Source organism: Phallusia mammillata, chromosome 2, assembly GCF_965637545.1.
Source record: "Phallusia mammillata chromosome 2, kaPhaMamm4.hap1.1, whole genome shotgun sequence".
NCBI lineage: Eukaryota > Metazoa > Chordata > Ascidiacea > Phlebobranchia > Ascidiidae > Phallusia > Phallusia mammillata.
The window spans coordinates 22,244,672-22,266,596 of record NC_137253.1 but is presented as its reverse complement, the minus strand read 5'-3'; the positions used below and the strand labels follow the sequence as shown (position 1 = coordinate 22,266,596).

The following is a 21,925-nucleotide window of genomic DNA, read 5'->3' as shown; positions in this document are numbered from 1 at the left end:
GGCTTGTTTACTCACATGGGCAAAAAACAAACAAATTAATGTCAGGGGACCGTTGGGGTAAAACTTTGTAAACCAACTGATACAGATCTAGGATTTAAAGCGGATATTTTTGGACAATGGTTTCAGACGATAATGCGCTTCTTAAACTGACTTTCTGCTGGTGTCATACCACGCAAATATTTTACAGAAAGTTTATTGCTAATTTTGGCTACAAATCCACAAATAAAAGTGAGACGAAGAAAAATGAAGACCCCGCAAAAATCTTAAGTTTTTTTGTTATGCTTGTCCGCTAACTACAAATGTAGCGTAATATTATTAATTAAAAGAGCAACGGGGCATAATCAAAGCTAAACCACAAATAAAATGACAAACTAAACACAAACGCCATGCAAACTGCAACGGTTGAAAATATACAAATGTTTCGCAAAATGATCACATGTCATTTGCTACCAACGGAGGAGATTCTTTTTTTGTCCAATAATCTTGACTGGAGGTAGAGGAATTTCGAGATCGGCTCAGCGACATTTCAACCGGTTGGAATTCAGTCTTTTCTTCAGTTAAATCATCGTTCAAAGAGGGAACTCCAAAGCGAAAAAATCGAACAACCGATTCTGGCAGGAGAGGATTGTCCACAATTGCCACAAATAGCTTGGGATCACTTTTCTTTGGGTCGTTAAAACCTAAGAATAGATGTTTGAAAATTTAGTTAGCACATCGAAACTCTAGAGTTGCATCAAACACGTTGTTTCATAAATTCGCAAGTACTGACCTGTGCAAGCAGAAACAAGAATTCCAACGACCACAGTAAGAAGGAAACCTGTTGCCGTGTAATACATGAATGACATAGCCTGTATTGGATTGTATGTTTCCTCCACACTTTAGAAAAAAACATATGTGGTTGTGTGAATAAAATTCTAAGCCGCAACCACCACTTTCAGTTTTTAATCAAGAATCAATCCGTTTGCATCAAAATTACACAACTATAGGTATAAAAACATTTCTTTAAGAACTGGGACCAAGTAAAACTGTAATTGAGTGCATGTCTATAAAAATAGTTTTCCCGTAAAATTGCAGCGTGCAGGTCACCCACGTGTCCATATGTTCAGCTGTGACGTTATTCCACACATTATATGTCGTGGAAAGGTAATTTGTTGAGTTGTAAGACGTCGTTGCGTATAACAGGTCTGGAACGGAAGTGCAGTTTGCTGTCGAGGTTGGTAGCTTTCGTAGCGATTCAGGAGCTTTTCCGTTTATTAGACCTCCCAATGCAATCCACAACGAGCATGTAATTCCTCCTAGGAGTCCAACGAAAGCACCCTGTCAAAAGCATTTCATAAATTGGTACTTTCATTTTTTGAGCAAATCCATATCTGACTTTTAAAATACAGTCTTTTGAAATAACTTTCATAACTTATTTTTATGAGTGTGAAAGTCAAACATTGGTCGACATGAGAATATATTGACAATTTTTTGTCGATAAATTATTTTTGGATTTAACTCAAAATAATGAAGAGAAGAATGTAAAGTGTAACCAACAAACATCGACATTGTATTACTTTGATACATTGTCATCGTGTGTCGCCGATTGTAATGTACTGCAACGACTTATATATGTAGTATATCGACTTACTTTTGTATTGCACCATGGAACGAAAACTCCAAGTGTAAAAACACCCAACATGGGACCTCCAATAGCACCACGAGTCGAGAAGACAATGGATACGATTGTTTGGGAACTCAAAGAAGCAAAAAAAGCAATTGCTGTCACCAAACATCCCAAAAACATTGCTGAATGGAATAATTTAAAAGTCATTAAATCATAGTAGGTTGACAGGTTACCTTGCCGCACACCTGTTATTTTTCCGATAAGAAGTTGTCTAAAATGGGTCATATGAGGTTTGCACGGCATAACAAAATCCTCCAACAACAGTGAACCCGCAGCGTTAATTCCAGACGATACGGAGCTGCATGGCACACCGACATGTTCAGTTACAGCACAATTTGTTTCAAAATAATATATGATATACCTTAACGTTCCACTGTAAGCCGCAGCCACAAAAAAACCTGACATCCCTGGAAGGTTTTTGAACGCTTCAAGTGCAAGGTATGGCATCATTTGATCGGATTTGGCAATTTTCCCGGATTTGATGGGATCACAACCCTCAAAGAAAGCATACAGTACACAACCACATAAGATTGATATAAAGGTGATTGTAATTTTTGGTACGAGGGCAGCAAAAGCTGCACTGCAAACAAAACAAAACAATGTCTGAAAAAATTGTCTGAAACCCTAACAACAGATATTAATGAATCATTTGTACGCACATTCTTGCATGTTTGGTGGATCTGCATGACAAGTATCGCTGACAAATCGACTGATTGACGCAAGCTGATAAAGTTTGAGTCAAACTGAATCCAACCATGATTGTCCAAAATGTTGTTCTGATTGTTGGATTTAGGTCGAATCTGAAGAGTAACGAGTGCTGCATAACTAAATTGCGGTTTTGCGAACTCACATATTGCATTTAGTTTCAGAGAATGCAATAATAAGTGTGACTTACACAAAAATATTGTTTCTTCCGCTTCTTTCAAGCGCCGCCCAAACATTCCCAAATCCACCAACCATTATTAAAGCCTGGATAAGAACTGAGAGCGATCCTATCAACATAATGAGAGCTTGAAAAGCATCAGTCCACACGACAGCTTTCAGTCCTCCCTATGAAATTTTCAGTTAAATTTTTGTTGCAATGTTTTTGGAATTTGCAACTTACGACTGTGGTGTACATTGTGCATATGACGCTGGTGACAATAATGCTCCAAGCTATACTGATTGGGGTAACAGCGCTAAGCGCCAGAGCAGGAAGATAGACGATCACACCCATGTATATCAGCTGAAAAAAATCGCATAACCTAAATTTACAGAAAACATAACCGCTCTTTGCGCAAGTTTTTAAAGCTATTTAAAAAAAACATAATTTAATATATGCTCCCACCACATTTACTATCTCCAAAGCCGATGTCATCTTTTGTACGGCAGGATGAAACCTCAAGCCCAGATACTGAAATAAGTACAAGGTTGTGATTAAGCCACAATTCATGCAGTTTGAAAACATGTTGTACCTCATATATTGTGTTTAGACGAAGTCGATGTACCAATGGAATGTAGTAAACACAGGCGATAAATGTGGGAATTACAAGAGTAAAACAATACCATATTGTCACAAGCCCAAACAGGTAGGTCTCGGAGGGAAACCCTATCACTGTGATGGCTGATATGAAAGTAACTGCAATTGAACATCCCACAGGTATCTAGAGAAGCATATGGACATTGTTGGATTGTATTTGTTTTGTATTTTAATAAGAGAAAAAGAATGACTCACGGGTGACATCTTTCGACTGCCGTAAAAGTAGTTTTCGACATTCTTTTTTCTCCGATCTTTGACAGCAAAAAATATTCCAATACTGGCAGATACGACCAGTGTTGCTAAAACAAATATACATGGACTAAATTTGCTGCTGACTGCTTAACCAATACCAAGTTGGTGACATCAGCACGTAATCCATTAACACAGCGCGTCGTCTTTAAACATGTGTCATTTGGCGTTATTACACGAGTTGTAAACAAGATTACAAGAAATTGAACGCAGAGGGTTGTAATACCTTAGTCTTTACAGATGAATCCCAAACATAAAGTTTGAATTTGTTGGGGCATTGCCAAACTAGCTATAATCATACTTTTTCAACGTAACGTAAATCACATTTTTATGCTTTCAATTGTTCAATGCAGCGATGTTTTTGGGTGGTAAAATAAGTTCACATTTTATAAAATGTTTGACGCGTTTTGTCACATGACTTGATAATGATCAATCGAAAATAATAGTAAGTATACAAAGCAATACGTGTGTTCCGAACTTAACAACGTTAGATCAAATAGTTTGCTAAATTAAACTGAACTAAGTAACGTTAAGTCGAATAGTATTTACACATGGCTCCACATTAAATGACGTACTACAACTTCAATACAATTTTTACTCCACTTACCTCCAAAAATAATAATATCAAGGGTCCCAAAAGTTGATTTTGTCGATGACATTTTTGCTTGGCATTAATGAAGTCTCTCCTGCAACTGAAATCTCCACATCGATTCAAAAAAGTTTTATCGTCATCGCTTTATTTGACTTTCTCTTTTTTTCGAAACCTAATGTGGTTACCCGCCCGCACCGACATGACTCTCTTTCCTGGCTGTTTACTCACCATGAGCCAGAAAACAAACAAAATAAATAAAACAAAACACTTTTGCATGTAGCTTATCAAACTGTTTAACCCTATAAATAACTTCAAAACGTCTAGAATATTATGTTATACGTTTCTGTAAATTTAAACGAGATTTGCCAACCAGGCAATGTTTGTTTACTTATTTCGGACAAACAGGGTTAAACAAACCTGGTTTAAGAGGTTGACACACTTGCGGGGATGATCACTGAGCTATAGTTTCGACATTTTATGACTGAAATTTCTAGATCGTGAGTTTACAAATTCAGTTTATCTATGCCCTTCTTGGTGAACATAAATCAAAATTGTTGCTCAAGCCAAATGCATTTAGGTTGCAGGGGCAGCATATATTTACCAAAAAATGTCATTAATGTTGTAGAATAATAGTGTTAGAAAGACAAACGCTTTCACACACGCCCGTTTAATAAATCTACCATCAGAAATTGCTGTCTGGTAATTATACCGTCGGTGAATCAACCAATGTAGCAACGCTGTTACGTAAGCTTTCAGTGAACAAAACTGGGTCATGTAATGCGATATAGCACGGGTTTTGATTACTATACATGCATTTAAATAGCTATACTTGGGTTTTGTAGATGTATATATAAACTTAGAATTTTGTACTTTCCTGCCAATTTAACAAACATTTTTTGGTCAATTTTTATTTGCTAAAGGAAACATTGAGGCAGCCATTTGACTGGCGTATATTACCCTGTTTTTAGTTGCACAAACTGAGTAATAACCTGCAGTCAAGAAAACATGTTCTTCACTTCTTATCGACATGCAGCTCCTATTGCAACGAACTCGTTTTATTTTTTTCAGTCTTGTGTGTGGATTAGTTAAGACGAGAACTTGATATAATTTCGACAAATAAAAATGAGTTGCTTTCTGTAAATTACGTGGGATGAAGCTGTTAAGCCTAAACAACAGCTAAAATGACAAGCAGATACCGAACATTTCGCGAATCAAATCATTTAATAAATACAGATTTTTTTTGCAAAGTCATCACATGTCTTTCGCAACCAACGGAGGAGATTCTTCTTCTGAACATAATTCGTGACTGGAGGTATAGGAGTTTCGAGATGGGCTATTTACCAGAACTTTAACCGGTTGGAATTCAATCTTTATTTCATTTGAATCGTCGTTCAACGGAGGAACGCCAAAACGGAAAAATCGAACAACCGATTCCGGCAGTCGAGGATTGTCGATAATTGGTACAAATAGCTTGGGGTCACTTTTCTTTGGATCCTTTAAGCCTAAGAATACACCGAAAGAAACACGATGCTTCATTGACAATTCTCACTTAATGCCCTCGTAGTAAAAAATAAAGGTATTTAGCAAGTCACGCGGTGTATTACTTATCGTTTAACTAGTTATTTGTTTACTTGTGGTAAATACCTGACTTGTATCAAACATGTCGTTATATAAGTGCTGACCTGTGCAAGCGGAAACAAGTACTCCGAAAACCATAGTGAGAAGAAACCCGGCTGCCGTGTAATACATGAATGACATTGCTTGTATAGGATCGTACACCTTTTTCACACTACATGTAAAATGAGTGGATTAATGTCATAATTGTCGCAATAATAAACATATCCGATGCGATTTTTATGACTATATGCTAAACTTAATTTTTGTGAAGACAAAAACAGACACTTTGACAACTTTGACATATACCTGTCCACGTGTTCAGAAGTGACGTCAACCCAATGATTACTCGTTGTGGAAGGGCTAGTTGTTAAATTGTAGATCGCTTTTGTGTACAAATTGTCAACAGGGGTCGCGCAGTTTTCTGCAGAGGTTGGAAGCATTCGTTGCGTCTCCGGGGATTTCGAGTTCACTAGACCTCCTAATGCAATCCACAATGTGGCTGTAATGCCTACAAGCTGCCCAGCAAATGCTCCCTGTCAAACAGTGTAGAGAAAAGAGTAACGTGTTGTTTTTAATGGCATATGCCTTTGGATCTAAATTGAAAAAAATGTATATTGTCTTGTTTTGTTACTTATTAACAAAGTTCTTTTTATTCATAACCTACACAAACTTATGTTAGAGATATTGTCAACTAAAGTAAACTATGAGCTACTTGTTTGCTTTATGCTTGCTGAGAGAAAACACTTTCTGGCAACATGTATAGCCAGTCGTCAATGTCGTCCATGTATACACTTACTTTAGCATTGCACCATGGAACAAAAACTCCAAGAGTAAAAACCCCCAGCAAGGGACCTCCGAATGCACCACCAATCGAGAAGATTATGGATATTATAGTTTGAGAACTCATAGAAGATAAAAAAGCTATTGCCGTCACAAAACATCCGATCAAAAGCGCTGGGACAATAGTTTAAAGTGTCTTTGTTACAAACCATTGCTTTGCTTTCAACCCACCTATTATTTTTCCGAAGACAAGCTGTTTGATATGAGACAAATGAGGTTTGCAGGGCATAATCAGATCCTCCAACACCATCGAACTAGCTGAGTTAATTCCTGACGATACGGAGCTGCAATATATCCAAATTGTCATGTAAGTTTGTTATTTTACTAAGATACGATATCACATACCTCAAAGTTCCGCTATAAGCAGCGGCCACGAAAAATCCTGACAATCCTGGAAGTTCTTCGAAGACTTTAAGTGCTAGATACGGCATTAATTGATCAGGTTTTGAAATTTTTCCGGCTTTAACGGGATCACAACCCTCAAAGTAAGCGTATGCTACACCACCGCTCAAGACTGATATAAGGGTGATAGTAATTTTGGGCACAAGAGCAGCAAAAGCTGCACTGTAAAAAAACAAAGGTTTTTAGCGTGTGTCTTATAACATCAAAAAATAGTATCATTATTGGGCACATTCTTGCTTCCTTGATCGATCTGCATGACAGATATCGTTGGCAAATCGACTGGGTGACACAAGCGGTTACAGTTTGCGACAAACTGAATCCAATGATGATGGTCCAAAATGTTGTTCTAATTCTTGGGTTGGGGTCAAATCTGAAAAAATCTAGAAATCAGTAATTTTGACTTAAACATAATTCTATGATTGAATTACACAAAAATGTTATTTCGTCCGCTTCTTTCAAGCGCTGCCCAAACATTCCCAAATCCACCAACCATTATCAGAGCCTGGATAAGAACTGAAAGGGATCCTGTTAGCATAATCATAGCTTGAAATGCATCAGTCCACACAACAGCTTTTAGTCCTCCCTGCGAATGTAAAATTTTGATGAATGATTTTTGCCTCCCCTCCCCCCAAAAAAAATTCATAAAACTTTACAACTTACAACTGTTGTGTACATTGTGCATATAACGCTGGTCATAACTATGCTCCATTCTATACTGATCGGGGTTACAGCGCTAAGCGCTAGAGCGGGTAGATAGACGACCACCCCCATGTATATCATCTAAAATAGAGGTTGCGCGACATCAGTGTAAAAGAAATTTGAGGCCTGTTTTGTTTTACAAGTTTTTTAAATGTCACAAACACCCAAATTTTAAAATATATGTTGGTATGACTCCGATAAAAATATGTGGATAATTGCTCGAACCAAATTTACGATCTCCATAGCTGACGTGATCTTTCTTATGACTGGATGAAACCTCAAACCCAGATACTGAAACGTACATAAATTTGTAAATCCTTAATTATTACAGAAAGTGTGTGACGAGTGCAATCGTGTTTTACCTCATATATAGTGTTTAAACGCAGTCGGTGAATCAATGGAATGTAGTAAACACATGCGACAAATGTTGGAATAACAAGAGTGAAACAAAACCAAAATGTTACAAGCCCATACAGGTAGGTCTCCGAGGGAAAACCAATCACTGTGATGGCAGATATGAAGGACACAGCAATGGAACATCCCACAGGAATCTGAAATTATTTTGAATTAAGTGTTTATATATTTATATTGTATACTCTAGAACAGGGTCGGCAACCTTTTTTGCACTGCGGACCGCTTTAGAAAGTGAAATTTTATCGCGGACCGGTCTTCAAAAAACTACAAATATTTAGAAATAAAAACGCTTAAATTAGTTTATCATCCCGGGATACATGGGCAAAATGTTTTGTAGCATTTAACCTGAAAAAGTATACGGCCCGGTAACCAACTCGCCGCGGACCGGTACTGGGCCGCGGACCGGCGGTTGCCGACCACTGCTCTATAGAAGATGTAGTGAAACTCACAGGTGACATTTTCCGGCTGCCGTAAAAGTAGTTTTCGACATTTTTCTTCCTTCGATCCTTGACAGCAAAAAATATCCCAATACCGGCAGATATAACGAGTGTTGCTGTAACGAAGTACAGCGATTGAATTTGCTATTGACTGCGCAACCGAGACCACATATTTTATACGTGGTGTTCTCACGCATCATTTTGCTTGCTATTTTGCTACGATTTACATGTTTGTTAGTGACTTTTGGTGCTTAAAAAAGTTTGTTTATTACGGCAGTTCATAAAAATTATTATCATTTTTATTGTTACAAACGTCATGACAAAACTGACAACTCAACATTTGAATGATTTAGAGATGCTACCTGTTGCTTCACAGTGAAGTATATGTGTTCATGACGCCAGTTACAAACAACTTTTACCGAAATACACACCGTAACTTCACGCCGACTTTTATTTTATCTTTTCCGCATTTACACTTAAAACTCGACTTACCTGCAAAAATAGCAATATCAAGGGTCCCAAAAGCTGCCTTTATTACTGACATTTTTGTCGGACAAGAAATAGCATATATTTGAATCTGATACAGCCACAGTCATGCATGAAGGTTTGGTCGTGAACATGTTTTCGTTTGTATGATTTGCTCTTTTTCGATCCTCGATGTTGTCAAGTAACCGCATCGCTACGAGTTCTATTTGCTAACTAAGCATGCGCCAATAAGTCAAATACATTTTAAACCATTTTCATCGGCAGAAAGTTTACAATTTTGAAATCATTTTGAAACGTACTGATTGTGTGCCAATTTTGCCACCAAATTTCGGTTGATTTTGGCCACCTGATTTTTAACCAACCTTTAGATTTAATAGGTCGGCAAACCTTTGGATTGTATCTTCTGTGAACGACATCCAACAACATATAAAAATGTTTTAAAACTGTTCAGTTGGTGTATATCGCCAACATAGTATATGCAGACTTTATTTCTGATAAATGTGTTTCTGACTGCAAACATGAATTTAAAAGGTGGTGCTGCAGTAAATATTCTCATGCTTCATTGCAGCATACAGTTTGTAGACAAAACAATTTTAGAATATGCTATCTTTATTGGCATCTTGGTGTTGTTTATTGGCATCTTGCTTGGTGTTAAATGCCTGGAGAATTAAAACATACTGTTGAACGTATGAGGATTAACTTTTTAATTAAACAAGTTTACCAAAAACAAACACAACGTTTTGTGCATGTATTTTTGTTGATTATGTATTTTTCTGAAATACAAGTATAAATAGTACAATATGATATCTATGATTAATTTGTGGTTTCCAAATAATAGGGATAGTTTTGAAATACATTTATATACAGATGGACCAACACAACCACCTCAGATTTTTTATATATTATCCTGAAATTGCAGTACGCCAGGCCCATTGAAGGCGCTATACCGAATCAACCGAATCAGCCGGTCACCAAGCATTCACCACCATATGGCAAGGCGTAGGCTAGAAAAATCTAGCCTGCGGTGGGATTCGAACCCACGACAGGAGTCTTTCCGGGACTCGCGCTCTACCAACTGAGCTACACAGGCTCAGTGGAGAATCCGCCGAATATCGAATCACAAGCACCGTTGCCTGCCTCGTATGCTGCACATGTCAGCTTCGTAGTAGGGGATCGCCAGATTGACCAGTATCAGTTAAGATGAACATAAATTCATAACTGGGATCAGCCCTGAAGCGTCTATGCAGACCAGCGATCACGGCACACTCATGTATAAATCACAGTACGCCAGGCCCATTGAAGGCGCTATACCGAATCAGCCGGTCACCAAGCATTCACCACCATATGGCAAGGCGTAGGCTAGAAAAATCTAGCCTGCGGTGGGATTCGAACCCACGACAGGAGTCTTTCCGGGACTCGCGCTCTACCAACTGAGCTACACAGGCTCAGTGGAGAATCCGCCGAAAGTCGAATCACAAGCACCGTTGCCTGCCTCGTATGCTGCACATGTCAGCTTCGTAGTAGGGGATCGCCAGATTGACCAGCATCAGTTAAGATGAACATAAATTCATAACTGGGATCAGCCCTGAAGCGTCTATGCAGACCAGCGATCACGGCACACTCATATATAAATCACAGTACGCCAGGCCCATTGAAGGCGCTATACCGAATCAGCCGGTCACCAAGCATTCACCACCATATGGCAAGGCGTAGGCTAGAAAAATCTAGCCTGCGGTGGGATTCGAACCCACGACAGGAGTCTTTCCGGGACTCGCGCTCTACCAACTGAGCTACACAGGCTTCAGGGCTGATCCCAGTTATGAATTTATGTTCATCTTAACTGATACTGGTCAATCTGGCGATCCCCTACCACGAAGCTGACATGTGCAGCATACGAGGCAGGCAACGGTGCTTGTGATTCGACTTTCGGCGGATTCTCCACTGAGCCTGTGTAGCTCAGTTGGTAGAGCGCGTATATATGTTGATATGAATTGGCATTACAACCCTTGCACCATTTCATTAAATCATTGGCTAATTGATGGTATTTTAAGATATTATGTCGTAATTGCTGATTTGCATCGAAGCTGTAGGACTGATTTAAATAATGGATTCATATTTATGGTTGTAATTTTCCATGTACTTGTTTGCCATCCAGTTGATTTCGACATTTTTAAAGAAAGTTACCATAAAAAAACACTTTTTTATGGTAAGGTAAACACCTTTTCTAATGCTGTCCATAGTTTACAGTCAGAATAAGCACGAAATGGATCGAGATTGTTACGCAAAGTTCCAGCAAACAAACTTGGATCCTGCAATGTATCAAACCTTATGTGTCATTATTCCACCCCAACTGACATACGCACAACCGTACCTGTGGTATAGCGGTAATGGATGAACGCAACCCATTCAACCCTATTTTGGAAACATCTACGTCGTCAATTATTAGCTTTCCCGATGTTAGCTCGTTCAAGCGAAACAAGCACGAAATGAATGAACTTTTTCCTGCTCCGGTTCTACCCACAATTCCAATCTTAAACATCAAAGTATTTTATGATGAACTGTTTCTCGAGGCTTTGACGTAAAAAGTTGAAAAAAGGGGCATCAGCTGGGTTGGTTGTAGCGCATTGAACGTTGACAGCACATACGCTTTATAAACAAGTTGTTACGAAAACTATAACTTTGGCAGTACTCAGTTTTGTTCATTTTGCGTTATCCGAGGTTTGCAGGGGATCAGTGTTTGATGCCTAATCAAGCACTAACCTTTTCACGCGGAGATATAACGAAAGAAATACCATGCAACACTGCAGGACCTCCAATGTAGTGTGAGAAGGACAATTTACAAAACTCTATTTTCCCGCTAGTTGGCCAATCACTGGGAAGACTTTTATCAAATTGAGGTACGTGGTGAGCCGCCTCCCGTGGAAGCTTGAGGTATTGTTGGATTCGTTCAACGGAAGTCATCTGCCACTATTAACAATATTTAAAGGTGTAAGCGATTATTTTTATGTGTTCTAAGCTACATAGCAAAGATAGTAACACAGTGACTTTGTTTAACAACGTGTAATTTGTTGGTCCCAGTTCGTCTGAACTAAAACTCCTTTTTTACGTACCACAATTTCGTTCAAAACCACGATGTTTTGGGGCCTTGGACATTTAGGAATATGGAATCCATGTTAACTGTGGCAGGAGAAAACAATTAGCTTACTTTATATATACTTGCCTGGTTTTCAATTTCCGTGCTTGTGCGCACAGTCCATTGAATCAAAACGACTAGCAACAATGCATAAGTAACTGCAAGTCCAACCTGTCCGGCGTCTGAATCTGTTACTGTTACAGTAATTAGTGACAAAAAGGTCACTGCCCCGACAAATAAAGTGCCCATTAAATCCAGCCGCAATCCAAACCACCTTGTTCCAGCCACGAACGCGTACCAGGCACCTTTTAAAGAAGGCGATGTTAAATGTAGAGATAAAATGTGCATTTTGAATTACCTACAGCTGTGACAATCTTGTAGCTGATGAAAATCACTTTCAAATTCTTCTTGCATTTTAAAAGCTCGGACTGTCGTTAAACCGTTAAGTGTGGATTTTAAGTGGGAGAACACCGGACTTCTGCCTGCTTGTGATAAAAGAAACAAATTAGGCTGTAGGTTTTTACTGTAGCAGGGGTTTGTGTTTGTTTTTACTGTAGCAGGGGTTTGTTCGTTGTAACATACATAGGCGAGAAAACTAAAAAACAGCAAAAGTCGACTATCTTGGTTTCATATTGGCGTCAAAATGGTCAGACACATACTTGCTCCTTCCAACCGCTTGATGTCACATGACGTGTTGGCATAGTATCGCCGAAGCCACAAGAAGTAAACCAGAAGTGGTAAAATGGGTATGAGAACAAAGTAATTTACAACTGCAGCAACAATTAGGACTGAACAGACATCACCGAATACCTGAAAAATAAATTCGTGGGTAGTGTTTATCCGTTAGGAGAACAGAAAACAGTATATCAATACCCACAGAGGAAAACCACATACAAAATCGGGGAAGAATCTCATCAACTTGTCCCAGATCCTTGGACAAACGATTTAGTATGCGACCTGATTTGCAAAACGCTAAAATTATACCGGACCTACAAAAAAACTAATGTAACGTACCGACAGGGTTTACATCGAAGAACCGAATTGGCGATTCCAATATGGCATGAAGCATTTTGTCGTGCATAACTTTTCCGGAATCTATTAAATGATGCATTTGAAGTAAGTAGCGCATATATATAGTTGCAATAAAACCAAAAAGCAAGTCTGGAGAAATAAAAAATCTTTCGGTCTAAAACCAATGCTTTAAATACTTAAACCGTCGCAGAACGCGTTGTACAGGTTAAAGTCAATATGTAAAGTCTGTTATCAACGACGATGATGTTAGCTGCAGTGGTGACATCGGACTTCGTGACGTTTTCCGATACTTCAAAATAGGAAGAGTTTATACTCAAACTTTCAAAAGCAGACGACCTGCAAAAAGACGAAGACGAGTCGGTCAAAAGTTCCCCAAAGTACGTATATATAAATTACCATAAACTGTGTAGTATATTATAAATCACGAGTCACTTGAGACTCAGTACGACAGATGGAGACAACAGTCGCATATAATAACAGACTGAAAACTTTGACAAGTCTGAAGTCGTCCACCGTTTTATTAGACATATATTTTTTTTCATTCTATTTGAATAAGATACTGACGATGCCTATTACTTAGGCGAAATATATATGTCTAATAAAACGGTGGACGACTTCAGACTTGTCAAAGTTTTCAGTCTGATATAAACTACCACTTCGAGATCCACCAATCAATCAGAACATACAAAGTTTGGTTGATTACTGTAAGGAAGATCACAAGAAAGAATGTCAACTTGCTATTCATTAGATAAACCGCGTAAGTCTTCCAACCAACGCCTCCTTGGGTTTTTGGTTCCTCTTCCTTGATATTCGCAACAAAATCAGCCTAATACCAAAAAACATGGTCTAGTTGCAAAATCATAAAATCCTTTACTTAGTTCCATCGGTAAAAATATTTTTATTTAATTTATACGTAAGCATAGTATACCTGGTTATTGTTGCTTTCTTCATTATTGTGTTCACCTAACAGATAGGCTGGGGTTTGTAACTCCAATTTATCGAAATTGCAAAAAACGGCGTTTTATTCAATATTATTGTAGCATGCTTACAAATATTTTGAGCAACGTGTTGCGGAGATGTAAACCCAACTAGGGGTAAACGGTTAACAATATAAATAACCGTACTTTGGCCTTCAAACAATTTTGGATTGTCGTCAGGTTTTAGCAATGCAGCAAAGTCTGTTCCATCGGCAAGAAGCTCTTCGTAAGTTCCGAAATGTGACACGGCGCCCTAAACGCACGGATGCTTTACAAAAACCACATACTTGTAACTTAAGTTAACGTCGAAAATGGTCACACCTCTTTTAGTGAGAGAATTGTGTCTGCGTGTTTTAGAAAAGGCAACTGATGGGTTACAAAAATCCTGATCTGCGAAACAAACTGCACAATAGATATATATTTATACGCGTAAAAATGCACACCTTTTCTTTCATCCAGCCGCAAATGCATTCATGAAAGAGATGGTTTGCAACGTTTGAATCAACCGCGCTCAGTGGATCATCCAACAATATGATATCGATATTTTCTCGGTACGCGGCTCTTGCAAGATTCACCCTGGCTTTCTGGCCCCACTTAGTGTAACGCCACGTTCACCCACCAAAGTGTTCTCGCCGTTTGGGAGTGACTGAATGTCCTAAAATTACTTGAAGTAATTAAATAAACGCAAACTAAAATATAAATTTCAGGTATCCCTTGAAAAATACGAATGTTATTTATACAATATCAGGGTAATTTTTGAAATGCACAAACCACATTCTATTCAGGCTGGTACTTTACCCACAGAACTAAGATGGATTGCAAACAACACCTACGATTTCTTTCGCGCCAAATCTTGAACCATTCTGTTGTTCTAACTAAGCAGTGGTAAAAAGATAAGTCAGAACGGTAAATAAATCATTCTAGGAATGGCGTTCCACTAATTCCGTAGTCTAATTTTTCAGGATAAATGTTTTAAAACATTTTGCCCATGTATCCCGGGAATGATACACTAATTAAGGCGTTTTCGTTGCTGGATATTTGTAGTTGTTTGAAGGCCGGTCCGCCTTCAAATAAAATTTCAGTTTCAAAAACGGTCCGCAGTAGAAAAAAGGTTGCCGACCCCTGCACTAATTGATCCACGCCTCAACAGTATTGGCTCATTACAAATCTAATTTAAAATCCCCGAATGACGTCGCCTTAATTGGTGTTTTTTACTTTTTTTTACTTTTTAAAATTTAACAAATTGAATCGTTCCGCTAAGAAAATTATTGTAATTTCATCACTGGTTCTACAACACTTAAAAGTGTTAAAAATTGCAACCTGTGCACCTGTAGTTTTCAAATACACAGCATATATAACCAACCTTTGTTAAAGCGCATGCTCCAATAACTGCTTTAAAACGCTCAGGTTCGTACTTTTCACCAAACAAAATGTTTTCTTTGATTGACCCAGAGTAAACCCAAGGAATTTGACCAACATATGCAATTCGACCTTGAACTTTCACGCTACCCGTCTTGGCAGGAAGTTCGCTTAAGATTGCACTGAGGAGGGAAGACTACAAGAGTGTATTATATTTGTTGCTTTTATAACTTGTTTTTATTCTGTAATGTACAAACCTTTCCGCTGCCTATTGGGCCAATAACAGCCAACAGTTTTTTGTTATCCACATGTAAATTGATGCTTTCCAACGTCTTTCTGTGTGTTGCGTCGCCATTCTGTAATCATTAACACATGTATATAGCGTATTTGTACAAGTTTGTCAACAACCTACTTCTGCGACATACGCCAGGTTAACGTCATTCCAGGCGGCAGTGAAGTTCTTGAAAACAATACGTGCTGAATTGATCTCTGGGTTTTCCGTTACTTTGTCTGATATCGAACTTATAATTGCTGTCTTTTCCTCGAGTAGCAAGAAAGACTGGAACGCATAGGTTTACTATATATATTACCCATATTAAAAATACAGACATTCCCAGCAGCGCTTACCTCTATGCGTTTGATACTAACAAAAGATTTTTTTTATGAATTTATGTTCATCTTAACTGATACTGGTCAATCTGGCGATCCCCTACCACGAAGCTGACATGTGCAGCATACGAGGCAGGCAACGGTGCTTGTGATTCGACTTTCGGCGGATTCTCCACTGAGCCTGTGTAGCTCAGTTGGTAGAGCGCGTATATATGTTGATATGAATTGGCATTACAACCCTTGCACCATTTCATTAAATCATTGGCTAATTGATGGTATTTTAAGATATTATGTCGTAATTGCTGATTTGCATCGAAGCTGTAGGACTGATTTAAATAATGGATTCATATTTATGGTTGTAATTTTCCATGTACTTGTTTGCCATCCAGTTGATTTCGACATTTTTAAAGAAAGTTACCATAAAAAACACTTTTTTATGGTAAGGTAAACACCTTTTCTAATGCTGTCCATAGTTTACAGTCAGAATAAGCACGAAATGGATCGAGATTGTTACGCAAAGTTCCAGCAAACAAACTTGGATCCTGCAATGTATCAAACCTTATGTGTCATTATTCCACCCCAACTGACATACGCACAACCGTACCTGTGGTATAGCGGTAATGGATGAACGCAACCCATTCAACCCTATTTTGGAAACATCTACGTCGTCAATTATTAGCTTTCCCGATGTTAGCTCGTTCAAGCGAAACAAGCACGAAATGAATGAACTTTTTCCTGCTCCGGTTCTACCCACAATTCCAATCTTAAACATCAAAGTATTTTATGATGAACTGTTTCTCGAGGCTTTGACGTAAAAAGTTGAAAAAAGGGGCATCAGCTGGGTTGGTTGTAGCGCATTGAACGTTGACAGCACATACGCTTTATAAACAAGTTGTTACGAAAACTATAACTTTGGCAGTACTCAGTTTTGTTCATTTTGCGTTATCCGAGGTTTGCAGGGGATCAGTGTTTGATGCCTAATCAAGCACTAACCTTTTCACGCGGAGATATAACGAAAGAAATACCATGCAACACTGCAGGACCTCCAATGTAGTGTGAGAAGGACAATTTACAAAACTCTATTTTCCCGCTAGTTGGCCAATCACTGGGAAGACTTTTATCAAATTGAGGTACGTGGTGAGCCGCCTCCCGTGGAAGCTTGAGGTATTGTTGGATTCGTTCAACGGAAGTCATCTGCCACTATTAACAATATTTAAAGGTGTAAGCGATTATTTTTATGTGTTCTAAGCTACATAGCAAAGATAGTAACACAGTGACTTTGTTTAACAACGTGTAATTTGTTGGTCCCAGTTCGTCTGAACTAAAACTCCTTTTTTACGTACCACAATTTCGTTCAAAACCACGATGTTTTGGGCCTTGGACATTTAGGAATATGGAATCCATGTTAACTGTGGCAGGAGAAAACAATTAGCTTACTTTATATATACTTGCCTGGTTTTCAATTTCCGTGCTTGTGCGCACAGTCCATTGAATCAAAACGACTAGCAACAATGCATAAGTAACTGCAAGTCCAACCTGTCCGGCGTCTGAATCTGTTACTGTTACAGTAATTAGTGACAAAAAGGTCACTGCCCCGACAAATAAAGTGCCCATTAAATCCAGCCGCAATCCAAACCACCTTGTTCCAGCCACGAACGCGTACCAGGCACCTTTTAAAGAAGGCGATGTTAAATGTAGAGATAAAATGTGCATTTTGAATTACCTACAGCTGTGACAATCTTGTAGCTGATGAAAATCACTTTCAAATTCTTCTTGCATTTTAAAAGCTCGGACTGTCGTTAAACCGTTAAGTGTGGATTTTAAGTGGGAGAACACCGGACTTCTGCCTGCTTGTGATAAAAGAAACAAATTAGGCTGTAGGTTTTTACTGTAGCAGGGGTTTGTGTTTGTTTTTACTGTAGCAGGGGTTTGTTCGTTGTAACATACATAGGCGAGAAAACTAAAAAACAGCAAAAGTCGACTTTTTTGGTTTCATATTGGCGTCAAAATGGTCAGACACATACTTGCTCCTTCCAACCTCTTGATGTCACATGACGTGTTGGCATAGTATCGCCGAAGCCACAAGAAGTAAACCAGAAGTGGTAAAATGGGTATGAGAACAAAGTAATTTACAACTGCAGCAACAATTAGGACTGAACAGACATCACCGAATACCTGAAAAATAAATTCGTTGGTAGTGTTTATCCGTTAGGAGAACAGAAAACAGTATATCAATACCCACAGAGGAAAACCACATACAAAATCGGGGAAGAATCTCATCAACTTGTCCCAGATCCTTGGACAAACGATTTAGTATGCGACCTGATTTGCAAAACGCTAAAATTATACCGGACCTACAAAAAAACTAATGTAACGTACCGACAGGGTTTACATCGAAGAACCGAATTGGCGATTCCAATATGGCATGAAGCATTTTGTCGTGCATAACTTTTCCGGAATCTATTAAATGATGCATTTGAAGTAAGTAGCGCATATATATAGTTGCAATAAAACCAAAAAGCAAGTCTGGAGAAATAAAAAAACTTTCGGTCTAAAACCAATGCTTTAAATACTTAAACCGTCGCAGAATGCGTTGTACAGGTTAAAGTCAATATGTAAAGTCTGTTATCAACGACGATGATGTTAGCTGCAGTGGTGACATCGGACTTCGTGACGTTTTCCGATACTTCAAAATAGGAAGAGTTTATACTCAAACTTTCAAAAGCAGACGACCTGCAAAAAGACGAAGACGAGTCGGTCAAAAGTTCCCCAAAGTACGTATATATAAATTACCACTTCGCGATCTACCAATCAATCACAACATACAAAGTTTGGTTGATTACTACGCCTCCTTGGGTTTTTGGTTTCTCTTCCTTGATATTCGCAACAAAATCAGCCTAATACCAAAAAACATGGTCTAGTTGCAAAATCATAAAATCCTTTACTTAGTTCCATCGGTAAAAATGTTTTATTTAATTTATACGTAAGCATAGTATACCTGGTTATTGTTGCTTTCTTCATTATTGTGTTCACCTAACAGATAGGCTGGGGTTTGTAAAAGTACCAGTACCACAGTAAATGTGGTGACACAGACGTTCTCTATATCTTGTCCAGGTGAAATTTGTGTTATTATTTAAACGGCGGTCTTACCTTTTTGTACATTAGTGCACAGATCGCCGCGCGAAGGTGCCATCCCGTGATTCCATTCAAATAGAAATACCACTGATGCAAAAGAGCCACGATAGCGGACGTGACAGTTAAACTTGTGGCAAAGAAACATGCTTCAGTCATGGAGGACCGATTTTCGAAAAAACGAAGAAAACCAGCCAAAAGGAACGGCATTGCAAGCGCAGACATTTCCTGCAAAAAAACATAAAACTAAAAAGCACTCAAATACTGGTTTGCATCATATTGCTTAGTATAACTTATTTAGTGACTAAAGAAAATGATTTTTTCCGACAAATGTTACAATAGCGTACCTTAACGAACGCCAAGATGCCATAAAGGCACAGGCGAAATCCAAATGTTTTTTTAAATAGCTCTTAAAAGGCTAGGGCGTTTACCGGCTTGTTTTGCATTTTCCATTACCCATTTCCAGTTTCTGTAAAAAAAAGATCATATCGCAAAGTTTCGAAGATGTGCTGTCTTCTTCCAATTCAAAAAGATCTTCATCTTTTAATTTTTGCTTGGAGCCCCGATGGAACAGGTCGTTCATCCACCTAAATCATAATTAAAAATATTATTAAGCCTAAATTTAAAAATTTGCATCAACTATTAAAATCATCGAACAATTAGTGCGGATATGGTTGCTTAAAAGTACCAGATATTATGGGGGGGGGGGGGGGGGAGACTTTTTAATGTCATTGGAGCAACTTAAACCTGCTGTTATAAACACGGTGCCATCAACAACAAAACATACAGCATGCTGTTAAATATGTGTACTACAAAATTGACTGCGTATTACCAGAATAATAAGAAGTCTAAAATAGTGTTTCTTTTCATCTGCACCTTTTCCTTCTTGTTGTTGGAAATCATATCTAGGCTACACAAAGTCAAACCACGTCTATCACCATCATTAAAAAAAACTCCTTGGAGTAAACTTTTTATAAACGTAGTGTTTTACTCATAGTTTGAGTCTGATCAAACCTCGTTACATGCCTTTGCATTTCAAGCTCTACTTTAAACAAGCATTAATTGCTGAAGACAATTCAAAACCCAGTGTATAAACCCTAGGCAAAACAGAATCAACCGTTGTTTTTTTGCTGAAGACAAACAGCAGTTGCAAACCTTGGACAAAAAATAATCGCTAACAGATTTGAAGACTTCCTTTCTCCTTTGCAATGCCCAAAAATCGCCGAAAAAACATAAACGAATCAGTCATGCGCGTCCAAGAGCACAGAACCACTTGAACCTGAGAACATCCTGATATATTTCTTATGCATGACGGCGTATATGCGTACTGGGTTGCCTACCTATACAATCCTAGCGTATGTTGACGGCTCATATGAACCTGAGAACATCCTGATATATTTCTTATGCATGACGGCGTATATGCGTACTGGGTTGCCTACCTATACAATCCTAGCGTATGTTGACGGCTCATATGCTGGTAATACGTTGTTTTTTTTGTTTTTTTTAAAACACTCCGAAACAACAATGGCTATGTTGAAATTTAAACAACCATTTCGTTTTTTCGTTACTATCGCTGTACGGCGCCTATATTGTGTTTGCTTTGAGATTTTTGAAAAGAGAGCCCAGTCCACATGCATAGAACACACTCCACTGGGCATTTCGCGTTTACGTTGTAGATCGCTGTAGTTCATGTCTCGATGCGTATGCTTAATGCTTTAACTAGCTAAAGATATTTCTAATTACTTGAAATGCAGTGGCTTTGCATACTTCAGAATAAGCAACCCTTATAGTTATCGTGAAATAAATAAGACTCAATTTCAATTACCAGCTGATGTTCGTAAGACAATACACTACATTTATAAAAGGCAGCATAAAGCGCAACAAAGACATACAAAATACAGTGTATTACGTCATAGATACAATTGTGCGCTAACAATCGCCGTCGAGGTCCACATTCAACGCCCCAAAGGTCCGAATATGGACCGCGGTCCGCTATTTGAGTAGCCGTGTTTTAGATGTTTTTATTTTGTTATTGCTGACAAACAATTTTTTTAATGATTATTATCAAAGGGTGTCGCGACCCCTGGAAAAAAGACAAATGCCTCCTAAGGGGGTCGCGAACCACAGGTTGAAAACCACTGGCCTAATTTTAACATCTAATCAATTGTTGTTATTTGGTGCAGAGGCTGGCAATGGCAAAAAGCTTTCAAAGTACATACTGTTACCCGGACTTTTGTGAAAACTCACTTGAAACTAAAATCAACTTAATATTGGCATACATTTTGTAATAAAAAATGCAGCATGCTTTTTAGTAAATAGAAGCGGCTTTTACCGGAAGAAGAGAAAGTCAAAACGTTCATTTCTCTTCTTCGACACCTTCTCGTTCTTTTTGTTGAAAATCATTTAGAAACTAAACGTTACAAACACATGAAAAAGCATGTACGATCAATAGTTGTAAAAACGACTAAATGTTAGTACAGCGTGCTGTGTAATGGTTAGTTGCAAGTATTATATCCGTTTTATTTAGAACAAGTTCCTATTGGATTTCGAAAAAACGCAACGGTTCGACAAAATTATTGTCATTATTACTAAAACATCCGATTTGTTGTGTTGAATGTAGCACATTAAAAACATCTATTATGCATCCAAAAAACTATTCGTGTGACTGAACGGCCTTTGTATCACATTTTGGAGGTAATGTTTTTTTAAAACAATTATTTTTACGTTATATCGAATGCATCTTTGTATCATCGCTTCATCGG

At 38.3% G+C, this 21,925-nt stretch overlaps 2 protein-coding genes, 3 non-coding genes and 1 pseudogene across 5 annotated transcripts; all 6 read right to left on the bottom strand.

Moving 5' to 3' along the window:
- Window positions 1-185: 185 nt before the first annotated feature.
- LOC145213858 (sodium-coupled monocarboxylate transporter 1-like) lies at window positions 186-4,246 on the bottom strand. The gene is made up of 13 exons (XM_080082267.1): window positions 4,042-4,246; window positions 3,381-3,484; window positions 3,121-3,309; window positions 2,994-3,059; window positions 2,772-2,891; window positions 2,562-2,716; window positions 2,326-2,466; window positions 2,028-2,246; window positions 1,852-1,964; window positions 1,631-1,788; window positions 1,091-1,317; window positions 770-876; window positions 186-680 (listed from the first exon to the last, which is right to left on the bottom strand). Exons 1-13 carry the CDS (start codon window positions 4,091-4,093, stop codon window positions 433-435), a joined length of 1,899 nt encoding a protein of 632 aa, XP_079938393.1. The 5' UTR covers window positions 4,094-4,246; the 3' UTR covers window positions 186-432.
- A 1,016-nt stretch (window positions 4,247-5,262) lies between these two features.
- Window positions 5,263-8,979, bottom strand: LOC145213161 (sodium/iodide cotransporter-like). Its single transcript, XM_080081395.1, has 13 exons — window positions 8,928-8,979; window positions 8,448-8,551; window positions 7,947-8,135; window positions 7,810-7,875; window positions 7,546-7,665; window positions 7,314-7,468; window positions 7,115-7,255; window positions 6,829-7,047; window positions 6,655-6,767; window positions 6,440-6,597; window positions 5,950-6,176; window positions 5,709-5,815; window positions 5,263-5,528 (listed from the first exon to the last, which is right to left on the bottom strand). Exons 1-13 carry the CDS (start codon window positions 8,977-8,979, stop codon window positions 5,278-5,280), a joined length of 1,902 nt encoding a protein of 633 aa, XP_079937521.1. The 3' UTR covers window positions 5,263-5,277.
- A 958-nt stretch (window positions 8,980-9,937) lies between these two features.
- Trnas-gga (transfer RNA serine (anticodon GGA)) lies at window positions 9,938-10,011 on the bottom strand. The gene has a single exon. It is a non-coding gene; the product is annotated as a tRNA-Ser (tRNA).
- A 281-nt stretch (window positions 10,012-10,292) lies between these two features.
- Window positions 10,293-10,366, bottom strand: Trnas-gga (transfer RNA serine (anticodon GGA)). The gene has a single exon. It is a non-coding gene; the product is annotated as a tRNA-Ser (tRNA).
- Window positions 10,367-10,647: 281 nt separating this feature from the next.
- Window positions 10,648-10,721, bottom strand: Trnas-gga (transfer RNA serine (anticodon GGA)). The gene has a single exon. It is a non-coding gene; the product is annotated as a tRNA-Ser (tRNA).
- Window positions 10,722-11,122: 401 nt separating this feature from the next.
- Window positions 11,123-20,066, bottom strand: LOC145213160 (ATP-binding cassette sub-family C member 4-like; annotated as a pseudogene).
- Window positions 20,067-21,925: the final 1,859 nt, after the last annotated feature.

Bases quoted from the DNA above. Each gene is read 5' to 3' on its own strand.
- LOC145213858 (XM_080082267.1), bottom strand. From the start codon at position 4,093: ATGTCATCGACAAAATCAACTTTTGGGACCCTTGATATTATTATTTTT. The intron at 3,485-4,041 runs GTAAGTGGAGTA...TATTTGTTTTAG, and splicing joins TGATATTATTATTTTTGGAG to CAACACTGGTCGTATCTGCC. The intron at 3,060-3,120 runs GTACAACATGTT...TACTTATTTCAG, and splicing joins GTCTAAACACAATATATGAG to TATCTGGGCTTGAGGTTTCA.
- LOC145213161 (XM_080081395.1), bottom strand. From the start codon at position 8,979: ATGTCAGTAATAAAGGCAGCTTTTGGGACCCTTGATATTGCTATTTTT. The intron at 7,876-7,946 runs GTAAAACACGAT...TGTACGTTTCAG, and splicing joins GTTTAAACACTATATATGAG to TATCTGGGTTTGAGGTTTCA. The intron at 7,666-7,809 runs GTTCGAGCAATT...CCTCTATTTTAG, and splicing joins CTATGGAGATCGTAAATTTG to ATGATATACATGGGGGTGGT.